This window comes from Erpetoichthys calabaricus, chromosome 17 (genome assembly GCF_900747795.2).
Source record: "Erpetoichthys calabaricus chromosome 17, fErpCal1.3, whole genome shotgun sequence".
NCBI classification, from domain to species: domain Eukaryota; kingdom Metazoa; phylum Chordata; class Cladistia; order Polypteriformes; family Polypteridae; genus Erpetoichthys; species Erpetoichthys calabaricus.
In genome coordinates, this window is record NC_041410.2 from 99,046,517 (window position 1) to 99,069,483 (window position 22,967).

At 46.6% G+C, this 22,967-nt stretch overlaps 1 protein-coding gene across 5 annotated transcripts in view; it reads left to right on the forward strand.

Annotated features, from left to right (window-relative positions):
* Positions 1 to 22,967, forward strand: part of adgrl1a (adhesion G protein-coupled receptor L1a) — a 332,245-nt gene that overhangs the window by 253,219 nt on the left and 56,059 nt on the right. For all 5 annotated transcript variants that reach the window (XM_051920528.1, XM_051920529.1, XM_028823930.2 and 2 more), the window contains 5 exons: positions 9,116 to 9,219; positions 11,365 to 11,550; positions 11,982 to 12,020; positions 12,104 to 12,284; positions 17,002 to 17,124. In XM_051920528.1, coding sequence (XP_051776488.1) covers positions 9,116 to 9,219; positions 11,365 to 11,550; positions 11,982 to 12,020; positions 12,104 to 12,284; positions 17,002 to 17,124 — 633 coding nt within the window. The remainder of the gene's footprint in view (positions 1 to 9,115; positions 9,220 to 11,364; positions 11,551 to 11,981; positions 12,021 to 12,103; positions 12,285 to 17,001; positions 17,125 to 22,967) is intronic.

The following is a 22,967-nucleotide window of genomic DNA, read 5'->3' on the forward strand; positions in this document are numbered from 1 at the left end:
GGGGTGTTGTGTGTAGAATTCTGAGGAAAAAAATGAATTTACTCCATTTTGGAATAAGGCTGTAACATAACAAAATGTGGACAAAGTGATGAAGCGCTGGGAATACTTTCTGGATGCACTGTATACAGTCTACCATTTTTGTCGCTGCAGTGGAAGGATTTTCCGGATCAGATGACGTTATCTCCCATCCGCCCGTCGGCTTCAAAGGTGTGCCGGGCAATGTCCCAAGGTTTTATACTCTTTCTCCATGTGCAGACCCCCACTTAGGTAACTCATGCCATTCTGATCCAATGCCATGCTGACTCTGACAGACAGAAGTAGTATAGTGCCCATTGCTGTAGTTGTCCCTTTTGCCTATCAGATCTAAATGTTGAGCCCCTAAATCTGGCCTTGTGTTAGCTGTTCATGTGAGTGGATTTATAAAATATTTTTCGTACAGAGCACAGTGACATATTAAACTTATGTACTTATTACAGGAAACACAAATGTAATATTCATTTTCATGCTGAAAACAACACTCGTCTTACCGAGACTCCATCACTGCCTTCGTATTGACACACACGTGTGCATAGCAAGCGTCTACAGGGCTCTGGTGAGGTACGTCCACAAACCCAAAGGCCTGAGGGGTCGGGGTTGGCAGCGCTTCCTTCTTTCTCACTCACAGACCGGACGGGGGAGTCCTGAGATGAACTCCGACATCTCTTCTGGTTTCACTTTGGAGGTGCCACCTGTTCTGGCTGGGAGGCAATTTAAGGAATTGGGAGTTCAATTTGGGACGATTGTGGCACCCCAAGGAGGAAACTGTAAAGGCTTCATGAGAAGAACGATGTCCTCAATTTCAATACGTTTTTCATTTTTTGTTATATAATTGGCGACGAGGATGGGATTGGCACTGTGAACAGGTGGAGTGGAGTGGAGTCACTGCACAGAAAAGGTGAGGGCGGACAGAGGGGGACAGGTCAGCTGACGTCACCAGTCCCGGTGCAGCTGACTAATGGAGCTCTTCTGTTAGGTCACTCAAAGTTCATGACTGACCACCACCAACGGAGAGGCTTCATGGTGTTAGTCCACAGCAATTCAAAGAGGGGACTTGTTTGGAACTGAACCCTTCATGGGGTCACTCCTGTTTTCGATCTTACAATATGATTGTGGCTATTTTGGGATATCTTTTTAATGTAGCGTTGTCAAGGTGTTGCTATGCAGGGATAGCTGGGATTGCAATAGCATTGTGATGGTATAAACGTCAGTGCCCTGCCCTTTCTGGTTCGGATTAAAAATTCAGACTAAAAGTCACTTTTGTGTGCTTGGCTTTTTAATTGTGATTGACCGGTATGAAGAACGTTGAGTCATGAAATGTCGACTGCGATTTCGGGATGGTGCTAAGAGTTTTGCCGACTGACAGGGATGGCTTGCGGGTGCTGAATTTGAGCTCATCTCCTGCTCCATCCATGAAGGCCTACTAACATAATAACAACTTTTTGCTAAAAGACTGTTAAAGAAATACTTGCTGAAATTTGGAGTAGTGCACCACAAACGCGGAGTGCGTTGGACTGAATTTGAGCTTTTAAATTGAAGACCGGCGGCACGGTGGCGCAGTGGGTAGCGCTGCTGCCTTGCAGTAAGGAGACCCATCTGGGTTCTCTTCCCAGGTTCTCCCCGTGTCGGCATGGGTTTCCTCCCACAGTCCAAAGACATGCAGGTTAGGTGGATTGGCGATTCTAAATTGTCCCTAGTGTGTGGGTGTGTGTGTGCGTGTGCCCTGCGGTGGGCTGGCACCCTGCCCGAGGTTTGTTTCCTGCCTTGCACCCTGTGTTGGCTGGGATTGGCACCAGCAGACCCCCGTGACCCTGTAGTTAGGATATATATAGCAGGTCGGATAATGAATGGATGGATGGAAATTGAAGACCCGCCTCCTCCTCTTTCATTGGTCCAGAGCTCTTTCCTCTTGAAGGCGCCTCACGTTGGCGCAGTGCTCTCATTTTCTACGTCACAGATGATCATTTTGGATCACAGCTGCACTCCTTCTGTTTGTTTCTTTTATTTATGAACCAGCGTTGAGGATTTGACCCTCAGCTTGTCGGATCACAACTACCAGGCCTACGGACCACCTGGTCACGTCGTCACTTGCTTTTCTTTATTTTGAAATCTCTAGTCGTGCTCAGACCAACGTGTTCATATTACATGATGGGCCATAGTAGCCATTGAATGAGCTGTTGTTGGGCAGGACTGGACGCTTGACCCCCATGGAGCCCACTTGAGTGTCGTGCATAAGAGGACTTGCCAGAAGTGCTTTATTTCCAACGTTTTAGCCAAAATCCACGTGTTTGGGGCAACTGGACGCCTGACTTTTTGGATTTTAAGACTTGACTAACTTTTAATGGGCGTTTTGATGTTGGGTGCCGTTTCTCAAGCCGGGTCCGTATTGATAAGCCCACTGTATCATTCCATTGAAACGTAAGAATACAACTTTATCATGGCCATCATTAGAAATAGCGTGAGGTAAGAAACAGATTTGAAATTTTGTTTTTGGGTGGAGTGCTCCATTAAAGAGATGTGCGTATGGACACAGGGGTCCCAGCAGGCCTCCTCATCCCAGTCACACACTTCACACAGTAACAGACTGACCCGCCGCTCTTCACATTCCGCCCCATCCCAGTTTGTGACCGGGGTGCCACCTGGAGGCTTCCCAGTGAACAACAGTGACGATGAGGAGGTAGACTCCAGGCAGGCAACGGTTTGTTTGTGAGGGTGGCGCGTGTTAATCTTCAAGTGAGAGACAGCCATGCTGGAGTGAGTCAGCCATTCACTCGGGAGACCCTCCTGTAAATGAGTCGCGCGCCTCCAGGGCCGTGGGGGGCACCGCTGAGCTTTCACACGCAGGCCTCCGTGTGCCACTTGTCACTCTGAGTAGGGGGACGCCAGCCTCCTGTCAGCAGGGAAAGGGCACAAGCTGGGCACAGGTGGGCTCCGGCACCATAGATAAGCTGCACGTGACACTTTCAAGGGCATTGCATGGCAGGACATCCAGTGTGGGGGGGGGAGTCCCAGTGGAGACAAAGATGTGAAAGGCCGTCTGTTTCTCTTTCTTTCTGTATAGTGCCTTTCAAGATGAGTACTGTTACAATGTTTTCATGGAGTCATTGTGTTGTATATGTTACCAGCAATGTATGAAACGCGGGCATTATCTGGGCAAAGTATGAAATATCCAAATTATTTTAATATTATATATACTTTCCCTAGGCATTGTATAGAATGACAAATGCTATTTAAGCAAAGTATTAAAAGAGAGTCATGAAAAGACGTATATTGAAATGAAAGAAATACAAAATAAAGTATAGGACTTTCTTATTGAGGAAAACAAGAGAAAATCAAATAGGAACCTACTTGTTGCAACAAGGAAGGAAAGAGTTTTATTTTAAAGATAGATAGATAGATAGATAGATAGATAGATAGATAGATAGATAGATAGATAGATAGATAGATAGATAGATAGATAGATAGATAGATAGATAGATAGATAGATAGATAGATAGATAGATAGATAGATAGATAGATAGATAGATAGATACTTTATTAATTCTCATACTCCAGCAGCAGCATACTGGTAATAACAATATTAAATTACAGAGTGATAACAATGCAGGTATACAGACAGACAATAACTTTGTATAATGTTAACGTTTACCCCCCTGGTGGAATTGAAGAGTCCCATAGTGTGATGGAGGAGCGATCTCCTCAGTCTGTCAGTGGAGCAGGATGGTGACAGCAGTCTGTCGCTGAAGCTACTCCTCTGTCTGGAGATGATCCTGTTCAGTGGATTCTCCATGATTGACAGGAGTCTGCTCAGCGCCCGTCGCTCTGCCACGGATGTCAAACTGTTCAGCTCTGTGCCTACAATAGAGCCTGCCTTCCTCACCAGTTTGTCCAGGCGTGAGGTGTCCCTCTTCTTAATGCTGCCTCCCCAGCACACCTCCGTGTAGAAGAGGGCGCTCACCACAACCGTCTGATAGAACATCTGCCGCATCTTATTGCAGATATTGAAGGACGCCAGCCTTCTAAGTAAGTATAGTCGGCTCTGTCCTTTCTTGTATTGGCAGTCCAGTCCAGTTTATCATCCAGCTGCACTCCCAGGTATTTATAGGTCTGCACCCTCTGCACACAGTCACCTCTGATGATCACAGGGTCCATGAGGGGTCTGGGCCTCCTAAAATCCACCACCAGCTCCTTGGTTTTGCTGGTGTTCAGTTGTAGGTGGTTTGAGTCGCACCATTTAACAAAGTCCTTGATGAGGTTCCTATACTCCTCCTCCTGCCCACTCCTGATGCAGCCCACGATAGCAGTGTCGTCAGCGAACTTTTGCACGTGGCAGGACTCTTAAGTTGTATTGGAAGTCCGATGGCTGAACAGGACTGGAGAAAGTACAGTCCCCTGCTGCGCTCCTGACCACAATGTCAGACGTGCAGTTCCCGAGACGCACATACTGAGGTCTGTCTGTAAGATAGTCCACGATCCATGCCACCAGGTATGTGTCTACTCCCATCTCTGTCAGCTTGTCCCTGAAGAGCAGAGGTTGGATGGTGTTGAAGGTGCTAGAGAAGTCCAGAAACATAATTCTTACTGCACCACTGCCGCTGTCCAAGTGGGAGAGGGATCGGTGTAGCATATAGATGATGGCATCCTCCGCTCCCACCTTCTCCTGGTATGTGAACTGCAGAGGGTTGCAGTTGAATTAAATTGCACTTAATTCTGAACAAAGACTGAAATACAAATGGGGAATTCTCCATCTGAGGCGAGTGTCACAAGTCACCACTTGACATTAGAAACGTCAAATCACGGGAGTATTTTATACTTTGCTGGTTTGTCTTTTGGCATTGCATAGAATGCCAAGGAAATTTGTGAAATATTAATCGTTTCATACTTTGACGTCTAATTTTCGTCATTCTATATATTGCCTGCCTTTCATACATTGCCGGTAACATTTATACTGTAGCACCATTGGTATTATTAGTACATGTTAAGCTCAGTCATTCTCTTATTTCTATATAGTGCCTTTCATAATGGGCGTTACTAGAACCTGTTTTAGTGCCTCTTTCTTTCTTTCTTTCTTTCTTTCTTTCTTTCTTTCTTTCTTTCTTTCTTTCTTTCTTTCTTTCTTTCTTTCTTTCTTTCTTTCTTTCTTTCTATTTCTTTCAACAGACAGGGCTCCACTTCTGTGCCATGGAGAGGACTTTGTGTTCCCAGAGTTTTGCCGCTTCCCATCTTTGTGACTTGCATCCGGCACTTGACTGGCTCTTTCAGTGACTGCCATTTTTCCCGATGACGACTGCGTGTGTGTGACGCACACTTTCTGAGAGCTCCAGCTGTAGCAGCCCAAGGACTGTCAGCACAAGTTCAGCGTTTAAATTCCCCGTCTGCTTTGTTGCATTCGTTCCAATGCGGTGCGTCCCAAAATAGACACAAGAGGAGCCAACACAACGCTTGAAATGCTAAACACGCTCATCCATTTCTTTTTTTTTTTTCTGAACTTGCTTTATTCCAAATTCTTCTCATGTAGAGAGCGGAGACCCACCCTGGCAGCACCGTGGGCACAAGGCAGGAAGCAGAGCCAAGCAGAGTGCCAGTTCCATTCTTCTGACTTTTTAGCAGTTGTCATTCGGCCCAACTTACATGGCTTTACAATGTCATACAAATGCAAAATACAACAAACCTCATTCAGACACAAAGAGCCTAGAAAACGTGAAATATCTTTAAAAATATGTACTGTATATCATTAGCCAGTGTTGTACATGAATGAGTTCAAAAGAGCGCCTTCATTGAACAAGCTCGGTGACCTTAACGTGACGTATTTGCAAGTGAAGACCTTGAACGTGAGCGAGTCCAGTTCAGCTTTAGGTGACATTCGGATTCGGGTTTAGGTCCTGATTAAACGTCACCCTGTCATGTAGGGCTGGAGCCGAATCTGAATACGGTATTGGGATAAGCACAGATAGTGGGTTTTTATAAATATTTATTTCATACAAATTTTTTTGCCATTTATTTGTATTTGGAAAAAATAACGTAAATCAAATTGGCGCTGTGTGTGTGTCTGCCAGCTTGTGTTTAAGCTGCAGCCCCCAAAGACGCACACACGCGGTCAAGCTCCGCTTTCACTTTTAGGATAACGTTGGACTTCGTGAGGCCACTTTAGATTTTTCCCCATTGTGACGTGAATTTTGACCGGCTGGGTAATTTGTTAGTTCACCTTGAACGATAGACACTTGGAATAAGCGACCAAGTAGTGTGGCAGACAGTAAGACTTTAGAGACTTTCAAAACTCGACTTGATGTTTTTTTGGAAGAAATAAGTGGACAGGACTGGCGAGCTTTGTTGGGCTGAATGGCCTGTCCTCGTCCAGAGTGTTGTAATGTTCTAATGGACACGCTGAATCCACAGTCACCATTTGTGTCACTTGGTTGGTAATTTATATGTATACTTGCATCTATTTCATTTCTTTTTTTGACCGGGAGGATATTAGCACTGCGGTGGGTTGGCACCCTGCCCGGGATTGGTTCCTGCCTTGTGCCCTGTGTTGGCTGGGATTGGCTCCAGCAGACCCCCGTGACCCTGTGTTCAGATTCAGCGGGTTGGAAAATGGATGGATGGATGGATATTAGCATATATGTTATACGTGGTGGCGTAGTGGTAGTGCTGCTGTCTCGCAGTTAGGAGACCCGTCTGGGTTCACTTCCCGGGTCCTCCCTCTGTGGAGTTTGTATGTTCTCCCCGTGTCTCCATGGGTTTCCTCCCACAGTCCAATGACATGCAGGTTAGGTGGATTGGCCATCCTAAATTGTCCCTAGTGTGTGTGTGTGTGTGTGTGCCCAGTGGTGGGCTGGCGCCCTGCCCGGGGTTTGTTTCCTGCCTTGTGCCCTGTGTTGGCTGGGATTGGCTCCAACAGACCCCCGTGACCCTGTAGTTAGGATATAGTGGGTTGGATAATGGATGGATGGATGGATGGTTATACGTGTTTGTTGCTGGGTATAACTCAATAAAGTGTATTTAAATTAGGAGGTCTTTATAATTATTGTATTTTATTCAAGGACACTGTAATAACCTAATATAAGGAAGGCATGCAACTCCTGGGTCATTAAAAAATAGAAAATGAGCTGACCAGTTAGGAGACCCATCTGGGTTCGCTTCCCGGGTCCTCCCTGCGTGGAGTTTGCATGTTCTCCCCGTGTCTGCGTGGGTTTCCTCCCAGAGTCCAAAGACATGCAGGTTAGGTGGATTGGCGATTCTAAATTGGCTTGGTGTATGCTTGGTGTGTTTGTGTGTGTCCTGCAGTGGGTTGGCACCCTGCTCGGGATTGGTTCCTGCCTTGTGCCCTGTGTTGGCTGGGATTGGCTCCAGCAGACCCCCGTGACCCTGTGTTCAGATTCAGCGGGTTGGAAAATGGATGGATGGAAAATGAGCTGACTATGAAGTAGCTCAGAATTGAAGCGGTGACCTATGAACGTGAGTGTAGTCATTTGAATCGGTGTGAACTGAACCTTGAGGGAGTTCTTGTGAGGTGTGAACTTGCACAACACAGTTATTTTAAAATATGTCAGATGGGTAGTCGAGGACGATCGTCACAGCTGTGTCACTGCAGCGACCCACCACAACAAACCTTGCCAGCCACCCGTGACCCGTTACCATTAAATACAACAGTAACTCATGACCCTTCGGCGGCGGTGGCCTGCGACCCCACCCATAGTTTCAGGAGCCCCGGTGTGACTGACGTGAGCTGTTAGGATCTTAGAACTTGCTTGAGCCCCTCACTTACGATGATCAATTGTGTAGGCTTGTGCTGTTACACTTGTTCCCAAGTAGCCCCCCACACTGATGTTTTCTCGATTATGTTGACCTTTTTATGTGAGTTGCTTTGGAGGAAAGCATCTGCTAAGCCAGTAAACATAAACTTTGTTCGATTCATCAGCTCCGTCCTAAATATCTGCCATTGTTGTGATGTTCTTTTCGTGTTTCACGCGCCGAGTGTGTTTGGCGCAGTCGCCTTTTGCTCCCCTGTGTTTGTCCTCAGATGAGACTCGTGGCTCTTCTGTGGTGCCAACTTGTTTATTTGCAGCGTGTCCCTCCAGAGCTGCCGCCATTAAGTCCAACACAGCGGCGGGTGAGTCATTCCTCAGATGCGACTGTCTGGTGGACGTGGGCTTTGGCACATTTAGTTTCCCATACGTCACTCTGTAATTGCAGACTTCACCCGGTGGGCTAGTTTAGGTGAAGCAGTCCCCCGTGTGAACTGTAGTCTTGTAGGCCCTTCACCTTCTGGTCTCTGCTGTTGTCCTTCAAGTCCTTCCATGAGAACCCTGAACACCATGAGGGCTGATTGTGAGGTCACTGATGTTAGGGGGCTGGGTGGTCTCGTGGCCTCAGACCCCCTGCAGATTTTATTTTTTTTCTCCAGCCGTCTGGAGTTTTTTTGTTATTTCTGTCCTCCCTGGCCATCGGACTTTACTTTTATTCTATGTTAATAATTGTTCCCTAATTTTAGTTCTTATTTTCTCTTTCTTTCTCTTTCTTCATCATGTAAAGCACTTTGAGCTCCATTGTTTATATGAAATGTGCTCTAGAAATGAATGTTCTTGTTGTTGTCCTGTGGAGTGACCTCGCGCTGGGACCGTCTGCTGTGCCGTGCCTGCTCTTCTTCAGCGAGTGACCATTCAGTTGGTCAGGCGTGATGTGTGTCGGTCCAAACGTTGCTTTGGATGAAATGGCCTGGCGCCGTTTTAAAAACGAGCAGTCGCCGGAAGGTCAGAGGTTTTAGATATCCTGAAGAGATGCGCTTGAGTGACGCGCCATTTTAGGGATCATCAGGGTCTAACAAGCAGCATGTGAAGAGATAAGGAGGGCAGCACAAGAAGGCCTCCATTGTTCAGAGTGAAACGAAGACGACGATGGAGGTGCTGACTGCATTGCCCCTGCAGTTACTCTACTCATTGGATTTCTTTTTGGTCCCTCAAGTATTGTCACTGACCCTCATGGACCACTCGTTTGCACATTTTCGACATGTCCTTAGGTTCTAATCAGTGGCACAGGCTGTCACCATCTAATCCACTGCTTGATTTCTTCCTGGCAGGTATTGCCGCCTTCCAGTGTCTTTCCTCCCCTGTCATGTGGAATCCTGGGGGTCCTGACCTCAGCAACTGCACCTCACCGTGGGTCAATCAGGTGGCCCAAAAGGTAACGAGAGCTTCCTTTTGTTTTGTTTCTTGTCCCACAATCAAATGTTGTTATCTGTACAAAGTTGACAAAGTTCATGCAGACTAGCAAACAGGAGTTAAAGCTTCAAAAATTCGAGCCACAGGACAGGCCAGGAGCTTCACTAACCTGCCTTTCCCCAAGCAGCCTGACCCCCAAACTCTGATTTTTAAAGATCAAAATATATTTTTACTAGGGGGCTCTGCCCCCCCACTCACTTCGCTCGCCCGCCCCAGGTTTGGTTCACCGGATATACAACTTTAAGAGATTGTTATTTTCATGGGAATTGTTACCTGTGCCTTTTTTCACTTTTACTTTAAAACTTCAGTAAAAACAATAGTTTGAATTAACTTTCCTTCAAGATCGCATTGAATTTTGATTCCGTGTTTGGACTTGCATCGTAACAACGCAACGTATAACTGCCCGTGAGTGAATATCGTTTCTTTCTCTCTCTAATAAATAAAGTGACTTTATCGAATGTTTGTCCCTGCTCTTTCTTCTTCGCATCGTCATTGACGTGTCATCTTGAACGTGTAAAATTATTGTCCTGATAAAATTTATAAGAGCAGAGAGCACAGGAAGCGTGTCTGACAAAAGCAATCACACGACTAAGAGGTTAGATGACGGCGGTCTTGTTTGAAAATAGTTGTAAGTTGGGCGCGACTTGAAAGAATCTCACGTTAAAGTCTCCGTCTCACGGGACTTCATACTGCGCCAGCGTGTCAGGAATCTTTTAATTCTCACTGGCAACACGAATTAGACGATCGACAAGTCTCCAACTTAAAGTTTAAAGCCAAACAATTTATTCGATGTCTTTTCGCTGTTAATAATTTCCGTTTGTTTGTGCTAATGCGATCCTTCCTATCCGTTATTTGAGACTTTCGAATTTTTGTACTTTCATTGTCTCTAACCTGCTCTACAAGGTGTATCGCGCTAACATTTATAAATTCTTTACGATCTTCTACTTTGACATCTACTCTTTGTCCTTTATTTACGGCCCCGGGCGTAGACTCGTCTAAGAGTCTCTCCGAGAAAATCACGTCTTGTCTCCTTCCAAGATTATTTTTATAATAACGAGAAATGCTCCAAAAAGATCTTAAAGAGAGAGGAATTGTGAAACATCTGGCTTGAGAAACCAAAATCTTTAAACATAAAGAACTGCATCTGAAATGAACAAAAAAAAACAAAATGGACAAACTGAATTTGCTTAAAAAAGACAATTCAAGCCAAACAAGTCCCAATACGAAAGAAATGTCAAGAAACCAAAGAGTCCAAATACTAACTAGAAATGTAGCCAATCATTTTGAGATGAGGTCACATGCAGCGCCTCCTACTGGGAGAGATCACCATGACAACGACAAACACACGTACGCCAAATAGCAGCAACTACGACAAAAAAGAAAAAAAAATGGCAAAGCGATAAAATCAAATGTTACGTCTTTACAGAATACCTTCCAGGACAAAATAAAATGACGTTTACCTTTAATAAAATGCTTTTGGGATATTGATTAAAAATGAAGACGTCACCAGATCATAACACTTAATTACTAAGGTAAAGGATAACCGTAAACCCCTGGCAAAGGGACAAAAAGAATTTATTGCATAATTAAACAAGCAGATTCCTGAAAAAATGCAGAAAGGTGAGAAAAGGTTAGGCCAAAAAAAAACAGCAACCGAAAATAAAGAAGTCCAACCGGCTTACTAAGGTAAAAGTCAGAAACAAGAATTCAAATAATCCAAAGAGAGCCTAGAAAAGAAGCTCCTGACTGCACAACACCACCATGACACTCTGAGGGCTGAATATAGAAAGGCTGTGGGCGGTCCTTCGGCAGTGATGTCACAATGTCCCCGCCTCCCGATACACATGACTGTGAAACAAATGCAGAAATGCTAATATTTAAACAAAGCCATATTAGCAAAAATGACACAATGACAAATAGAACAAGAAAAAGAATCATTCAAAAAACAGCAGAAATGACAAAGAAAGGAAAATATAAACAAGAGAAATAAGTCTGGGTGACGCAGAGCAGTTGCAGGGTACGCCTGACGCGTTTATTTTCAATTGTTCTTAATCTGGCTGAGCACAGCCACTGGGACATTAGAGCTGACTTTGTGTCTTGGGTGCAGATTAAGAGCGGAGAGAACGCCGCAAACATCGCCGGAGAGCTGGTCAACCACACCAAGGAGAGGATCCACGCCGGCGATGTCAGCTCCTCGGTTCGTCTGATGGAGCAGCTCCTGGACATCCTGGACTCTCAACTTCAAGCCCTGAGACCCGGCAACAAGGAGTCAGCAACTCGGAACTATAATAAGGTTTGTGAGGCCCCCCGGGGTCGGCTGAGTCATTCATTTTGAATCTGCTGTCTTTGGGTCCTGGATTGCTGGCGATCAGACTCCATTTAAGTTGTAACGAGACGAGTAGACAAGTTGTAAGACTGTTATTGAGATTTTAAGTCACATGTGGTGCCATGTCTGTCGGTGGCCAATCAACATGAAGGACCCCGGAGACAGTCGGCCCCTTTAATAAATGAATGTCAGGGCTGGAGTCGGTGCCTGTGGATTACTGGGAGGGCTTTTTCACAGTCCAAGAACGTGTGGCTGACTGCCAGAGACCCGCGTCACACAGGCTGCTGTACGGTTGGCTTTGGGACTCAAGTAAACGCATACAACCTGCAACGGAGCTCATCTTTTCATTAAAACCCCTTCTTTAAAAGCTAACCAGCTTCCTTTTCTCTTTTGTCCAGTTCCAGAAGAGGGAACGCACTTGTCGGCTGTATATTCAGGTAAGGACCTCGTGAGTGCTCAAGGTGAAGGAAAGGGCTCTTTGAAAACACGGCAGATATAAACAGCACGCCTTTCTCTGCAGGCGGTTGTGCAGACGGTAGACAATCTCCTCCGCCCTGACGCCCTCGAGTCTTGGGAGGACATGAACGCTACGGAGCAAGCTCACACTGCCACCATGCTGCTGGACGTCATGGAGGAAGGTGCTTTCCTGTTGGCTGACAACCTGCGTGAACCCAAGTTCGTTGCCAACGGCACCAATATCGGTGAGATAGAGCCGCCATCACACCATTCATTCGTTCTTTTGTTCTTTCTTTCTAGGTGAGACATGACATCGAGCTCAGCAGGGGTTTGAATGGCTGTCATGAACCATTCAACAGTTTTGTTAAATGACGAATTTGTAAGACCCCTCCAATCATAAATTGAAAGCATCAGTTTATTTTTATATAGCGCCCTTCATTGAGTGCAGTTTCAGGACACGTAGCAAGTTCACACGACTACAAGCGTTGCCCACCACTCTGCACTTACTTAGATATGGAAAGCCTCAGGATCAGACGCCGCCTCTAAGTGAGTTTCGTAACCTGCAGGGAGATTAAACTGTCTGTGGATATGCAAAGCGTTACAGAGCATTATGGGATATATAGCATTACTGCTCAGAGCCTTTGGTGTAACTTAACTAAGCCATTTCCGTTGAGCTTATGCTTCATTTTCAAACAAATCACTGCCAGTCTGCGAAGCTGAGCTTCCTCTCGTATTGTTTGAGGTGCTGACGTCTGTGAAATCCCCAGGACCTCACCGTCAACAGACGTGTTAGAGACTCTTCACAGGAGAGTGTAAAAGTGAGCTGCAGGCATCGCCCGGCCTCCATACTCATCTACTATATGAACGTCTGTGCGTGGAAGTCTGTCTGTCTGTCTGTCCGGCCTTGGAAGTGCGAGGCTACAGCATGAGGCTCAAAGAAAGCAACTCTCTCACCAGAGTGAAACCACCGAGAAAAAGAGAAACTCGCTTAGCCGCTGATACACAAGCGAGATGAGCAGGTCGGCAAAACGAAACCTTCAAGTAAAGAGAAACTCGCTTAGCCGCCGATAGACAAGCGAGACGACAAGATCGGCAAAACGAAACCTTCGAGGAGAGAGAAACTTGCTTAGCCGCCGATAGACAAGCGAGACGAGCAGATCGGCAAAACGAAACCTTCGAGTAAAGAGAAACTCGCTTAGCCGCCGATAGATAAGCGTGACGACAAGATCGGTAAAGCGAAACCTTCGAGGAGAGAGAAACTCGCTTAGCCGCTGATAGACAAGCGAGACGACAAGATCGGCAAAATGAAACCTTCGAGTAAAGAGAAACTCGCTTAGCCGCCGATAGACAAGTGAGACGAGCAGATCGGCAAAACGAAACCTTCGAGGAGAGAGAAACTTGCTTAGCCGCCGATAGACAAGCGAGACGAGCAGATCGGCAAAACGAAACCTTCGAGGAGAGAGAAACTTGCTTAGCCGCCGATAGACAAGCGAGACGAGCAGATCGGCAAAACGAAACCTTCGAGTAAAGAGAAACTCGCTTAGCCGCCGATAGATAAGCGTGACGAGCAGATCGGCAAAACGAAACCTTTGAGGAGAGAGGCGCCCAGAGTCGTTCCTTTCAATTGCCTGACATCTCGACATTTCAATTTTTCTGACGATTTCAAGAGTTTCTGAGACCCCGGGCTTTTTACAGCACCGTTAGTAAGATGTAAAGATTATTTGAACTGCGTGTCAAGCGCCCGGCCATTCCCTCTCTGTTACATTTAAACGGACTCGCTCTGATGTGCTGGTTTCCCTGGTTGGGTTTCATATTTGCATCAGGATAGGAGCGTTTAATATTTAAGATACTACAGTATTTCTCATTATTGTCTACTTTATCATCTGACTTTATTTCACCCACTGGGTTTGCACTGGGAGTTTGCTAAGGCGTTGAATTAAAATGTCCTCTTATGAGCTGTGGTTTTTCTTAATTTTTTTTATAAGATTTCCAGAATTAATATTTACAAAGTTTGCATCTATTTGGGAGTTTTGGGACTCAAGGGTTGTGAATTCATTTCTGGCTTCATGACGATTTGAAGCCGTGAACGTTTCTGCTCCGTCAGGCCCCACGGCGGCAGAGATGGAGAACGTGCCTTTGTGGATTAGCAGCCCCAAGTGAGCTGCGTGGAACAAGACAACGATCTGTGTGAGTGGAGACTCGAGTCAAGTCAGGCCGGACCTCCGGCACATAAAGATGACCTGCCTGCCCCATTGATGCTCACACAAAGTCAACAGTGGGAGTCACTGACTAAAGGGGCGCCATATCAGGATGGCGGTGCCCGATTTGCGTTTTTTTACACAGTCATGTGACTTGGGGGTTGGAATTAAGGTCATCGTCACTCTTTAGTGTCGTAAAAGGTGACCAAAGGAGGATGACGTCAGAAAATGGTTCTGTTTACGCTTTACTCCAACATCCCTAAATTTGGAGGGGCACCTGCATGAACCCAGAAGACGGCCATTAAACAAGCAGGACAGAAAGAGATTAGACACTTTGTAGTGAACAGCTAAACACTCCACGTTGTGATGGCTTCACCTCCTCCTAAAGTTGTGACCGTTGGCAAATGAATTGGAACCGCAAGCAGACTATGATACTCAGTGCGAGACGAGAAAACGCAGAATCATCCGGAATGTTCAAGCAAATTATAGAAAAAAACAACAGATCTAAACCGTGAAGAAGTTCTGTCGTGAAAAGCGGACGGACGGACAGACGGACGGTGGATTTTATATAAACTGATCAAAAAAATGAAAGGAACACTCGTCACATCTCAATGGGCAAAAAAATCCTGCTGGCCGTCTCTACTGCTATGGACTGATATGGTGATGTGTGAGGAACAAAAGGATGGAATTGAAGATGATCAACCGACAGGGGGACCCCCAAAAATTAAAGTGAAGAAATGAGGCAGCAGGCAGGCTGGTGGGTCCATTTGGCTGAAATGTCATTGCAGCAACTCCAAATCGTACTCAGTAGTTTGTATGACCCCCTGCATGCCTGACAACGTCCTAATGAGACGACGGATGGTGTCCTGGGGGATCTCCTCCAGGATCTGCACCAAGGCATCACTGAGCTCCTGGACAGGCTGAGGTGTCGGATGGACCGAAACATAATATCCCACCCAGAGGTGTCAGGCGAGTGAATGTGGGGGGGCTTAAGTCAATGGGATCAAGTCCTTCATCCTCTCGCCACATGAGGCCAGGCATTGTGCACCAGGAGGAACCAGCATAGGGTCTGACAATGAGGCCAAGGATTTCATCCCGATACCTAATGGCAGTCAAGGTGCCCACCGTTGTCTACCCTGTAGAGGTCTGTGCGTCCCTCCATGGATATGCCTTCCCAGACTGACCATCACTGACCCACCACCAAACTGGTCATGCTGGACGACATTACAGGCAGCAGAACATTCTCCACAGCTTCTCCTGACCCTTTCATGTCTGTGACATGTGCTGAGGGTGAACCTGCTCTCATCTGTGGAAAGCATAGGGCGCCAGTGGTGGACCTGCCAATTCTGGTATTCTATGTTAAATGCCAATCAAGCTCCACGGTGCCCACTAGAGGACGGTGGGCCCTCAGGCCACCCTCATGAAGTCTGTTTCTGATTGTTTGCTCAGAGACATTCACACCAGTGGCCTGCCTGACTGCTGGAGGTCATTTTGTAGGCTCTGCCAGTGCTCATCCTGGTCCTTCTTGCAGATACCGGTGGGTCCTGCTGATGGGTTAAGGTTCTTCTACGAGGTGGCCTGTCCAGCTCACCTACAGGAACTGCCTGCCTGTCTCCTGGAATCTCCTCCATGCCCTTGAGACTGTGCTTGGAGATACAGCAAACCTTCTGGCAATGCCACGTATTGATGTGCCATCGTACCTGTGCCAGCTCTGTAGGGTCCAGGTATGACCTACCAGTAGTGACACTGACCGTAGACAAACACAAAACGAGTGACACAACAGATGAGGAGGGAAAAATGTCAGTGGGCTCCTCCACCTGTTAACCCATTCATTCCTGTTTTGGGGGTCTTCTCATTGTGCCCCCCCCCCCTGCCCCCAAGCAGCTGAAACTGATGAACAAGCCCCCGTGCTACTTCACTGAGCAGATCAACAGCCCACAAGTGTCATGGACTTGATGTGATACTTGGATTATAAAGTGTGCCTTTAATTTTAATGAGCAGTTTATGTAGAGATTATTGTGATACAAATCGTGTTCAGTATTGTGTGTGTGTGTGTGTGTTTGTGTTTGTGTGTGTGTTTGTGTGTGTGCATGTTTGTGTGTGTGTGTGTTTGTGTGTGTGTGTGTGCGCGTGTGTGTGTGTTTGCGTGTGTGTTTTTGTGTTTGTGTGTGTGTTTGTGTGTGTGTGTGTGTGTGTGTGTGTTTGTGTGTGTGTGTGTGTGTGTGTGTGTGTGTGTGTGTGTTCGTGTTTGTGTGTGTGTGTGTGTGTGTGTGTTTGTGTGTGTGTGTGTGTGTGTGTGTGCGTGTTTGTGTGTGTGTGTGTTTGTGTGTGTGTGTGTGTGTGTGTGTGTGTGTGTGTGTGTGTTTGGAAGTTCAGTCGCATCCAACCCTTTGTCACTTCATTGACTTTTTCATGCCAGGCATTTCCAGGCAGGACTGACATCTTAGTTGTCTGCTAATAAAATACAAATCCTGCTTAAGACCACCCTGGCCCAGTCCTAATAAAAGATGACGCAAACCCGCAGTAAAGTAATACGAGCCGTGAACAGAAACCACTTAGCTTAATTAACAGAAAGACACAGTCAACTAAACTCCTGCAGGGAGTTCATCTCAAATGCTCAATTTGTTCTCAGAGATGGCGGGTGGCGCATCAGGCTGGGCTCACCCGGCAGCCATGAGTGCGCCACTCACTTACGTTATTTGCAGTGGCTGGTGCCATTTCCAGTCGTTCTTACCCGTCCTAATCCTCCCTCCTTCTCTTCTAGTTCTGGAAGTGTGGGTTCTGAATACGGAGACCGACCTGCAAGACCTGACCTTCCCGCAGTCCTTCCCCAGTGAAAGCACAATTCAGCTGTCCGCCAACACCATCAAGCAGAACAGCCGCAACGGTAAGAGAGGAGTCCTCCTTCTTTATCTCTCTTTCTCTTCCTCTGTCTTTTTTTGGGTTATCCTCTGTAAGATTGTCCTCGTCACTCCTCTGGTCTTTTACCCTTTAGAAGATATGAAGAGCGAGTGAGCTTTCAGCTGTGTATGAGCAGGGCGCTGCGTTCATTTTGGAGTTGAGTGCTCTCGTAATCTGCATGATTACCTTGTGCTGCTAATGGATGCAGCACAAATGAATGCTGGCTGTTGCTTGCTGTACTCTTACATTATACCGATTACACTGGAGCTGGACGTGGTGTTCCAGTTCTTTATCGTGGCCTTCCATGTCTGCTTTGGAGTTTTCCATGCTGCAAAATTTCCCTACAGCAGCAAGTCTTATGCTGTGACAAAATGGCAGCCTTGTCTGCAAAAACTACTCTGGGAAAGGAACTGAACCTTGAAAGTAACTGAGCTGACATCAGGAGCCTCCCCTGGAGCACAGCAATGACATTAGAACATTAGAGCAGTCTACACGAGAACGGGCCATCCAGCCCAACAAAGCTCGCCAGTCCTGTCCACTCCACATCAAGTCGAGGTCTGAAAGTCCCCAACGTCTTACTGTCCACCACACTACTTGGTAGCTTATTCCAAATGTCTGTCGTTCTTTGTGTAAAGAAAAACTTTGTGTGACATTTCCCCTTCACAAGTCTCCTGCTGTGTCCCCGTGTTCTTGATGAACTCATTTTAAAGTCACCGTCTCGATCCACTGAACTAATAACCTTCATCATTTCAAACACTTCAGTCAGGTCTCCTCTTCATCTCCTTAAGGCTCAGCTGTTTTAATCTTCCCTCATAACTCACCCCCTGTAGCCCTGAATCAGCCCAGTTGCTCTTCTCTGGACCTTCTCTTGTGCTGCTGTGTCCTTTTTGTAGACTAGAGACCCAAACTGCACCCAGGACTCCAGATGAGGCCTCACCAGTGTGTTATAAAGCTTGAGCAGAACCTCCTGTGACTTGTACTGCACATGTCAAGGTGCTATATAACCTGACATTCTGTTAGCCTTCTTAATGGCTTTTGAACACTGTCAGGATGTGGATAATGTTGAGTCCACTTCTTCTTCTTCTTCTTCTTTCGGCTGCTCCTGTTAGGGGTTGCCACAGCACACCATCTTCTTCCATACTTTTCTGTCCTCTTCATCTTGTTCTGTCACACCTGTCACCTGCATGTCCTCTCCCACCACATCCATAAACCTCCTCTTAGGCCTTCCTCTTCTCCTCTTCCCTGATAGCTCTATCCTTGGCACCCTTCTCCCAATATGCCCAGCATCTCTCCAAACCAACGCAATCTCGCCTCTCTGACTTTGTCTCCCAACCGTCCAACTTGCGCTGACCCTCTGATGTCCTCACTTCTAATCCTATCCATCCTCATCACCCCCAATACAAATCTTAGCATCTTTAACTCTGACATCCTCCAGCTCTGTCTCCTGTTTCTGGTCAGTGCCACCGTCTCCAACCCATAAGACACTACGACTCCTAAGTCCTTCTCATAAGGTGGACTCCCAATTGTCAGACCACCCATTGTGTATTCAAACGTCACATTTTTCCTTCCTATGTGTAATTCTTTATATTTACTGACATTAAATTTCATCTGCCCAAGCCTGTCTGCTGTTCAAGCCTTTCTGTGATGATATAATGGATTCCAAATTATCTGCTAATCCACCACTTTTGGTATCATCTGCAAACTTCACCAGCTTGTTCCTTATATTCCTATCTAAATCATTTATAGATATTAAAAATAGCAGTGCCCCCCACACACACACTGCCCCCTGCTGGTCACCACTCTTAACATCGGCCAGTTCTGATGAGGTTCCTCACACCATCACCCTCTCCTTCCTGTGTCTGAGCCAATTCTGCACTCATCTACAAGCATCACCCTGAACTGCCACTTCTTTTAATCTAAACGTGCAAATTACACTTAGAAAGGGGTCCAGCACCAAAGACAAGACAGCTGTGGGATTAGTTTAGCTCAGTCCGCTTCATCTCATGGGGGACAAAGGGCGACCCTGGTAAGAGTTACCGATGCTTCTATGGTTGTTTCTGTAACCGTTGGCCCCACAGCTTCACCGTTACCCTGTTTGATGTCAAAATGTCAGTTTCCAGGTTTTACAACAAGGACGTGGGCTTGGACCTTGGAGCCCAGCTGTGGGATTAGACGTGTGAAATTTACAGATGATACTCAAAGTGGAGGGAAGCAAAACGCAGTTTAGCATTGTGGAAAACAACAAGGGAGGAGCAAAAAACGAGTTGGGGTTCAATCCGGGCATCCCGTTTAATGTCCTAAATTGAAATTAAAGGAGAGAAGATACCTGTGGTGGGCGGGCACCCCCACTCTGTGTTGGCTGGGATTGGCTCCAGCAGAGCCCCGTGACCCTGTGTTAGGATAAAGCGGGTTGGGTAATGGATGGATGGATGGATGGAGAGAAGATACAGCAGGCAGTCGTCATTGCTGTCGATGCTCCTACAAGCTGTTGACTTGCAAAATGTCACACTTTAGAGTCATAGCTCTGTCCATGTCAGAGGAGGTCCCAGAAAGAGGAACGACTGAAGTACCCACCTGACTGAAAGGGGAGGGGCTTACTGGAAGTGAGGCTATTCAGCTTCAGGCTGGTTCTCATCAAAACGGAGGCCATGTTAGTGATGGCGCTTCACTCTCTTTGCCTACTCCATGATTACTCGTACCAGTACCCGTGAGACCCACTCCATGTTTGAGTATACAACAGTAGAAAAGTGTGACGTGCTTCACATGAGCAAAAGGAACCTCGGTTATAAATACAAGATGGGTGACACTGACTTGTTAGAAACACCCTCTGACATGGAATTAGGGGCTTACTTCGAGTCAACGTTCTCACCATCTAAGCAATTTGCAGAAGCAGTTAAAAGGCCAAACGACTGCACAATTGGAGTAGGACAGCGTAGATTCATCACACCCAATGACTCCGTGGAGTAGTAACGTCGTCCCAGTGCTGTCATTAAGGCCATCGAAGTTCTCCAGATCTGAACTGTTAGTCCATGTGAGTTGCCCAGTTAAGGCCCAGGCACATTGTCCCACCACGGCCTCCCCGTTCCAGACTAATTCTAGGACTCTGCAGTATGAGCACCTAAGAAAGATGGTGGGAGATGAACCTTTCCTTTCCTTTGTAATCACTCAGAGATCAGAAGGCGGCCTGAAGAAAGTGTTTTGAGTTTTCACACCGGCTGCTACTTTAAAATCTGTGCTTCACCCCAAGGCAGGGATCATCCCAGCCTGGCACATATCTTCCATGAGAGGACGCGTAGGGCGAGGCACTAGGATGTTGAGGGGGCCACCGTGCAATTGGCAAATAGAAATTTGTTAGCAGGCCAGCGTCTCCCGTCTTACCTTCTCGTTCTGGGGCGGCTCCATTGCCTGCTCCCGAGCCACAAGGGGTTAAGCCAGTGTAATTCGGCAGGCTGCATGTCACCCACCCCGGCCTCCTTCGGCACAGCAGTTAATCAGAGGGGGAATGAGAGGGTTTTATTGCAGATAATTAAGCGCTCTGAAAATGCTTTGTTTAATAAGAAGTGTTGGCAGATAATACTGTCTCGTCCAATTAGAATCAATGCTCCGTTTCCAGCTGATAGCGTTATTAATGCCGCTCGCTGCTAAGACTCTGAAAAGCAGGCATCATTCAGTGCCCAGAATCCTCTTTCCACTCTGAGCGCCGTGGCTGGCCCAGAGTCTTTATTCTGCTGTGTCCTCCCCATGGTGTCCACCTTTGGACGGAGCAGACAGGTGGACTTTCCTGCTTAGACCCACCAGCCATGGAGGAGCTCAGTAACGTGAACTTGAGTTCTCGGTCCATCGAGTGCCTCAGAGACAAGAGTGCACAGGCAGGAATGATCCACACATGCCAAAACTTCACAGCCAGCCATTGTTTTGGGCGGATTTGCGGGTTCATCAGAGACAACCTGAGACCCTAACATCTTAACAACTGGCCACGAGGAGCCAGAACTGTTGTGAATTGGTGCAAAGGGTCCGAAGACTCCAAAAAGCTCCACAAGCAGGCCCAGACTCACAAGTGGCCAAGGTGGTGTGAGTGAGGAAGCAGATCAGAATGCCACCCAGAGGGGGTGTACCAGAATGTGGCCGGGCTCCCATTTGAGGGGCAAAAATGTGCTTCGCTCTCAAAGTGTGAGAATCTTCTCCGTAATGTCTCCAAATGTCCCTCAAGGGAGCGGATCACCGTCAATCCCTGGCGTGTATAGTGCAAGGTCAGAAGAAATCTTTACAGAGGGGGGTTTCTCCTGCCTCGTGGGGAATCCAGCCACTACAGTACAAGACGCATAAGAGAACTGCAAAGAACACATAGATATGGAATAAAATGAATAGATAATATACAATTAAATAAACACCAACAAAAATATTATTAAAACAAGGAGGGATAATGAGAAAAGAACAAAGAACAGAAAAACAGGCATCTTAAACATGAGCCAGGGGAGAAACTTTGGCTTGACCATAACACTGAACTTCATAGAGCTGCCCAGAAATGGTCTCACCCCAGTCTGCTGGACCCCCAACTATTACCTGCAGGCTTCGGCCTGCCTGGGCCCAAAATAAGAAGCTGGCGTGTTTAAGTCCAAAAAATAAACTTAAAACTCCAGAAACGCCTCACATGGGGAAGCTGTGGCTTGTTGAGACAAGCCATCCCAAAGAATCTTTATAAGTTGAGAACTTATTGAATAAATCAAAAAAAGAAACATGCGAGCAAATCCCAAAACGCCATCCAAATAGCAGAACACAAGAAATAATCCACAAAAAAACAGAAGTGTCAAAAGAAAACGAGACCTCCAAACATCTCTCAGTGACCCTCTGCTGGCACCGGACGAAGGCTGACATGGAGTTCTGCGGCTGAAAACAGGAAAGCAGCATAGGAAAGACGAGCAGGACAGGACGGGGCACAGGCCATGGGAACGAATCGTGAAGCAGCTTCCTTCCTTCCTTCCTTCCTTTCAGGTGTTCCTTTCATTTCTTTGTGACCCGAGACCACAAGGATTTGACTTGCTGCTGTGTGTCAGGATCAGTCAGAGAGGAGAGAAGAGCCTGGTGGCTCGCCATCCACACCCTGAAGAGCTCAAGTGCTTTCTATAATGGCAGAGTGGTTATGTCGACAAAACTAAAACGGCGTAACCAAACAAACGAGTTTACGTCTGTCAGCACGTGTGACGTCTCTTTCGGTGAAGACTAAGAAAACACAATTCCCAAGCGGTGTGCCTATTTTTCTATCCAAAAAGGTCAAACTTAGCAGATGACGATTTTTTGTTTTTTGCTGCTCATGGCTCTCCTTTGTCTTGTAACAGGTGGCATGATGGCTACAGGGTGGTACACATCCTGGATGGAAAGCCATTACCTTGTAACAGAGCCGTGGCTGGTAGGCACTATAAGAGAGCTGTAAACCCCCAGGTCACTAGATGGCAGCAGCACTATTCTGTCTGGCAGGGAGCCAGGTTATTGCAAGGGCTTCTGGGAATTGTAGTTTTAGGTGAAACTCGTAGAGGCAAAGTGAAATGGCAGAGCGAGCCTGAGCTTACAAGGAGCTGGGAGAGGAGAAGAGGCGATCAGGGGCGTGGGGGGGTTCAGGAAAAGAAGGCCATTGTTAAGATTTTACATCTTTGTGAATTGTTTCTGAATATCATAATATTCTGAATATCTTTTTCCCTGTGATTTTTTTTTGTATTCTTTATTAAGGTTTTGAAAGTGTAGAATTCATTGTCTACTGTTATTTTGGTTTGGGAGGTGTATCTGTTTTATATATCCATTGCGTTTGTAAAACTTGATGCACCATCACATTTT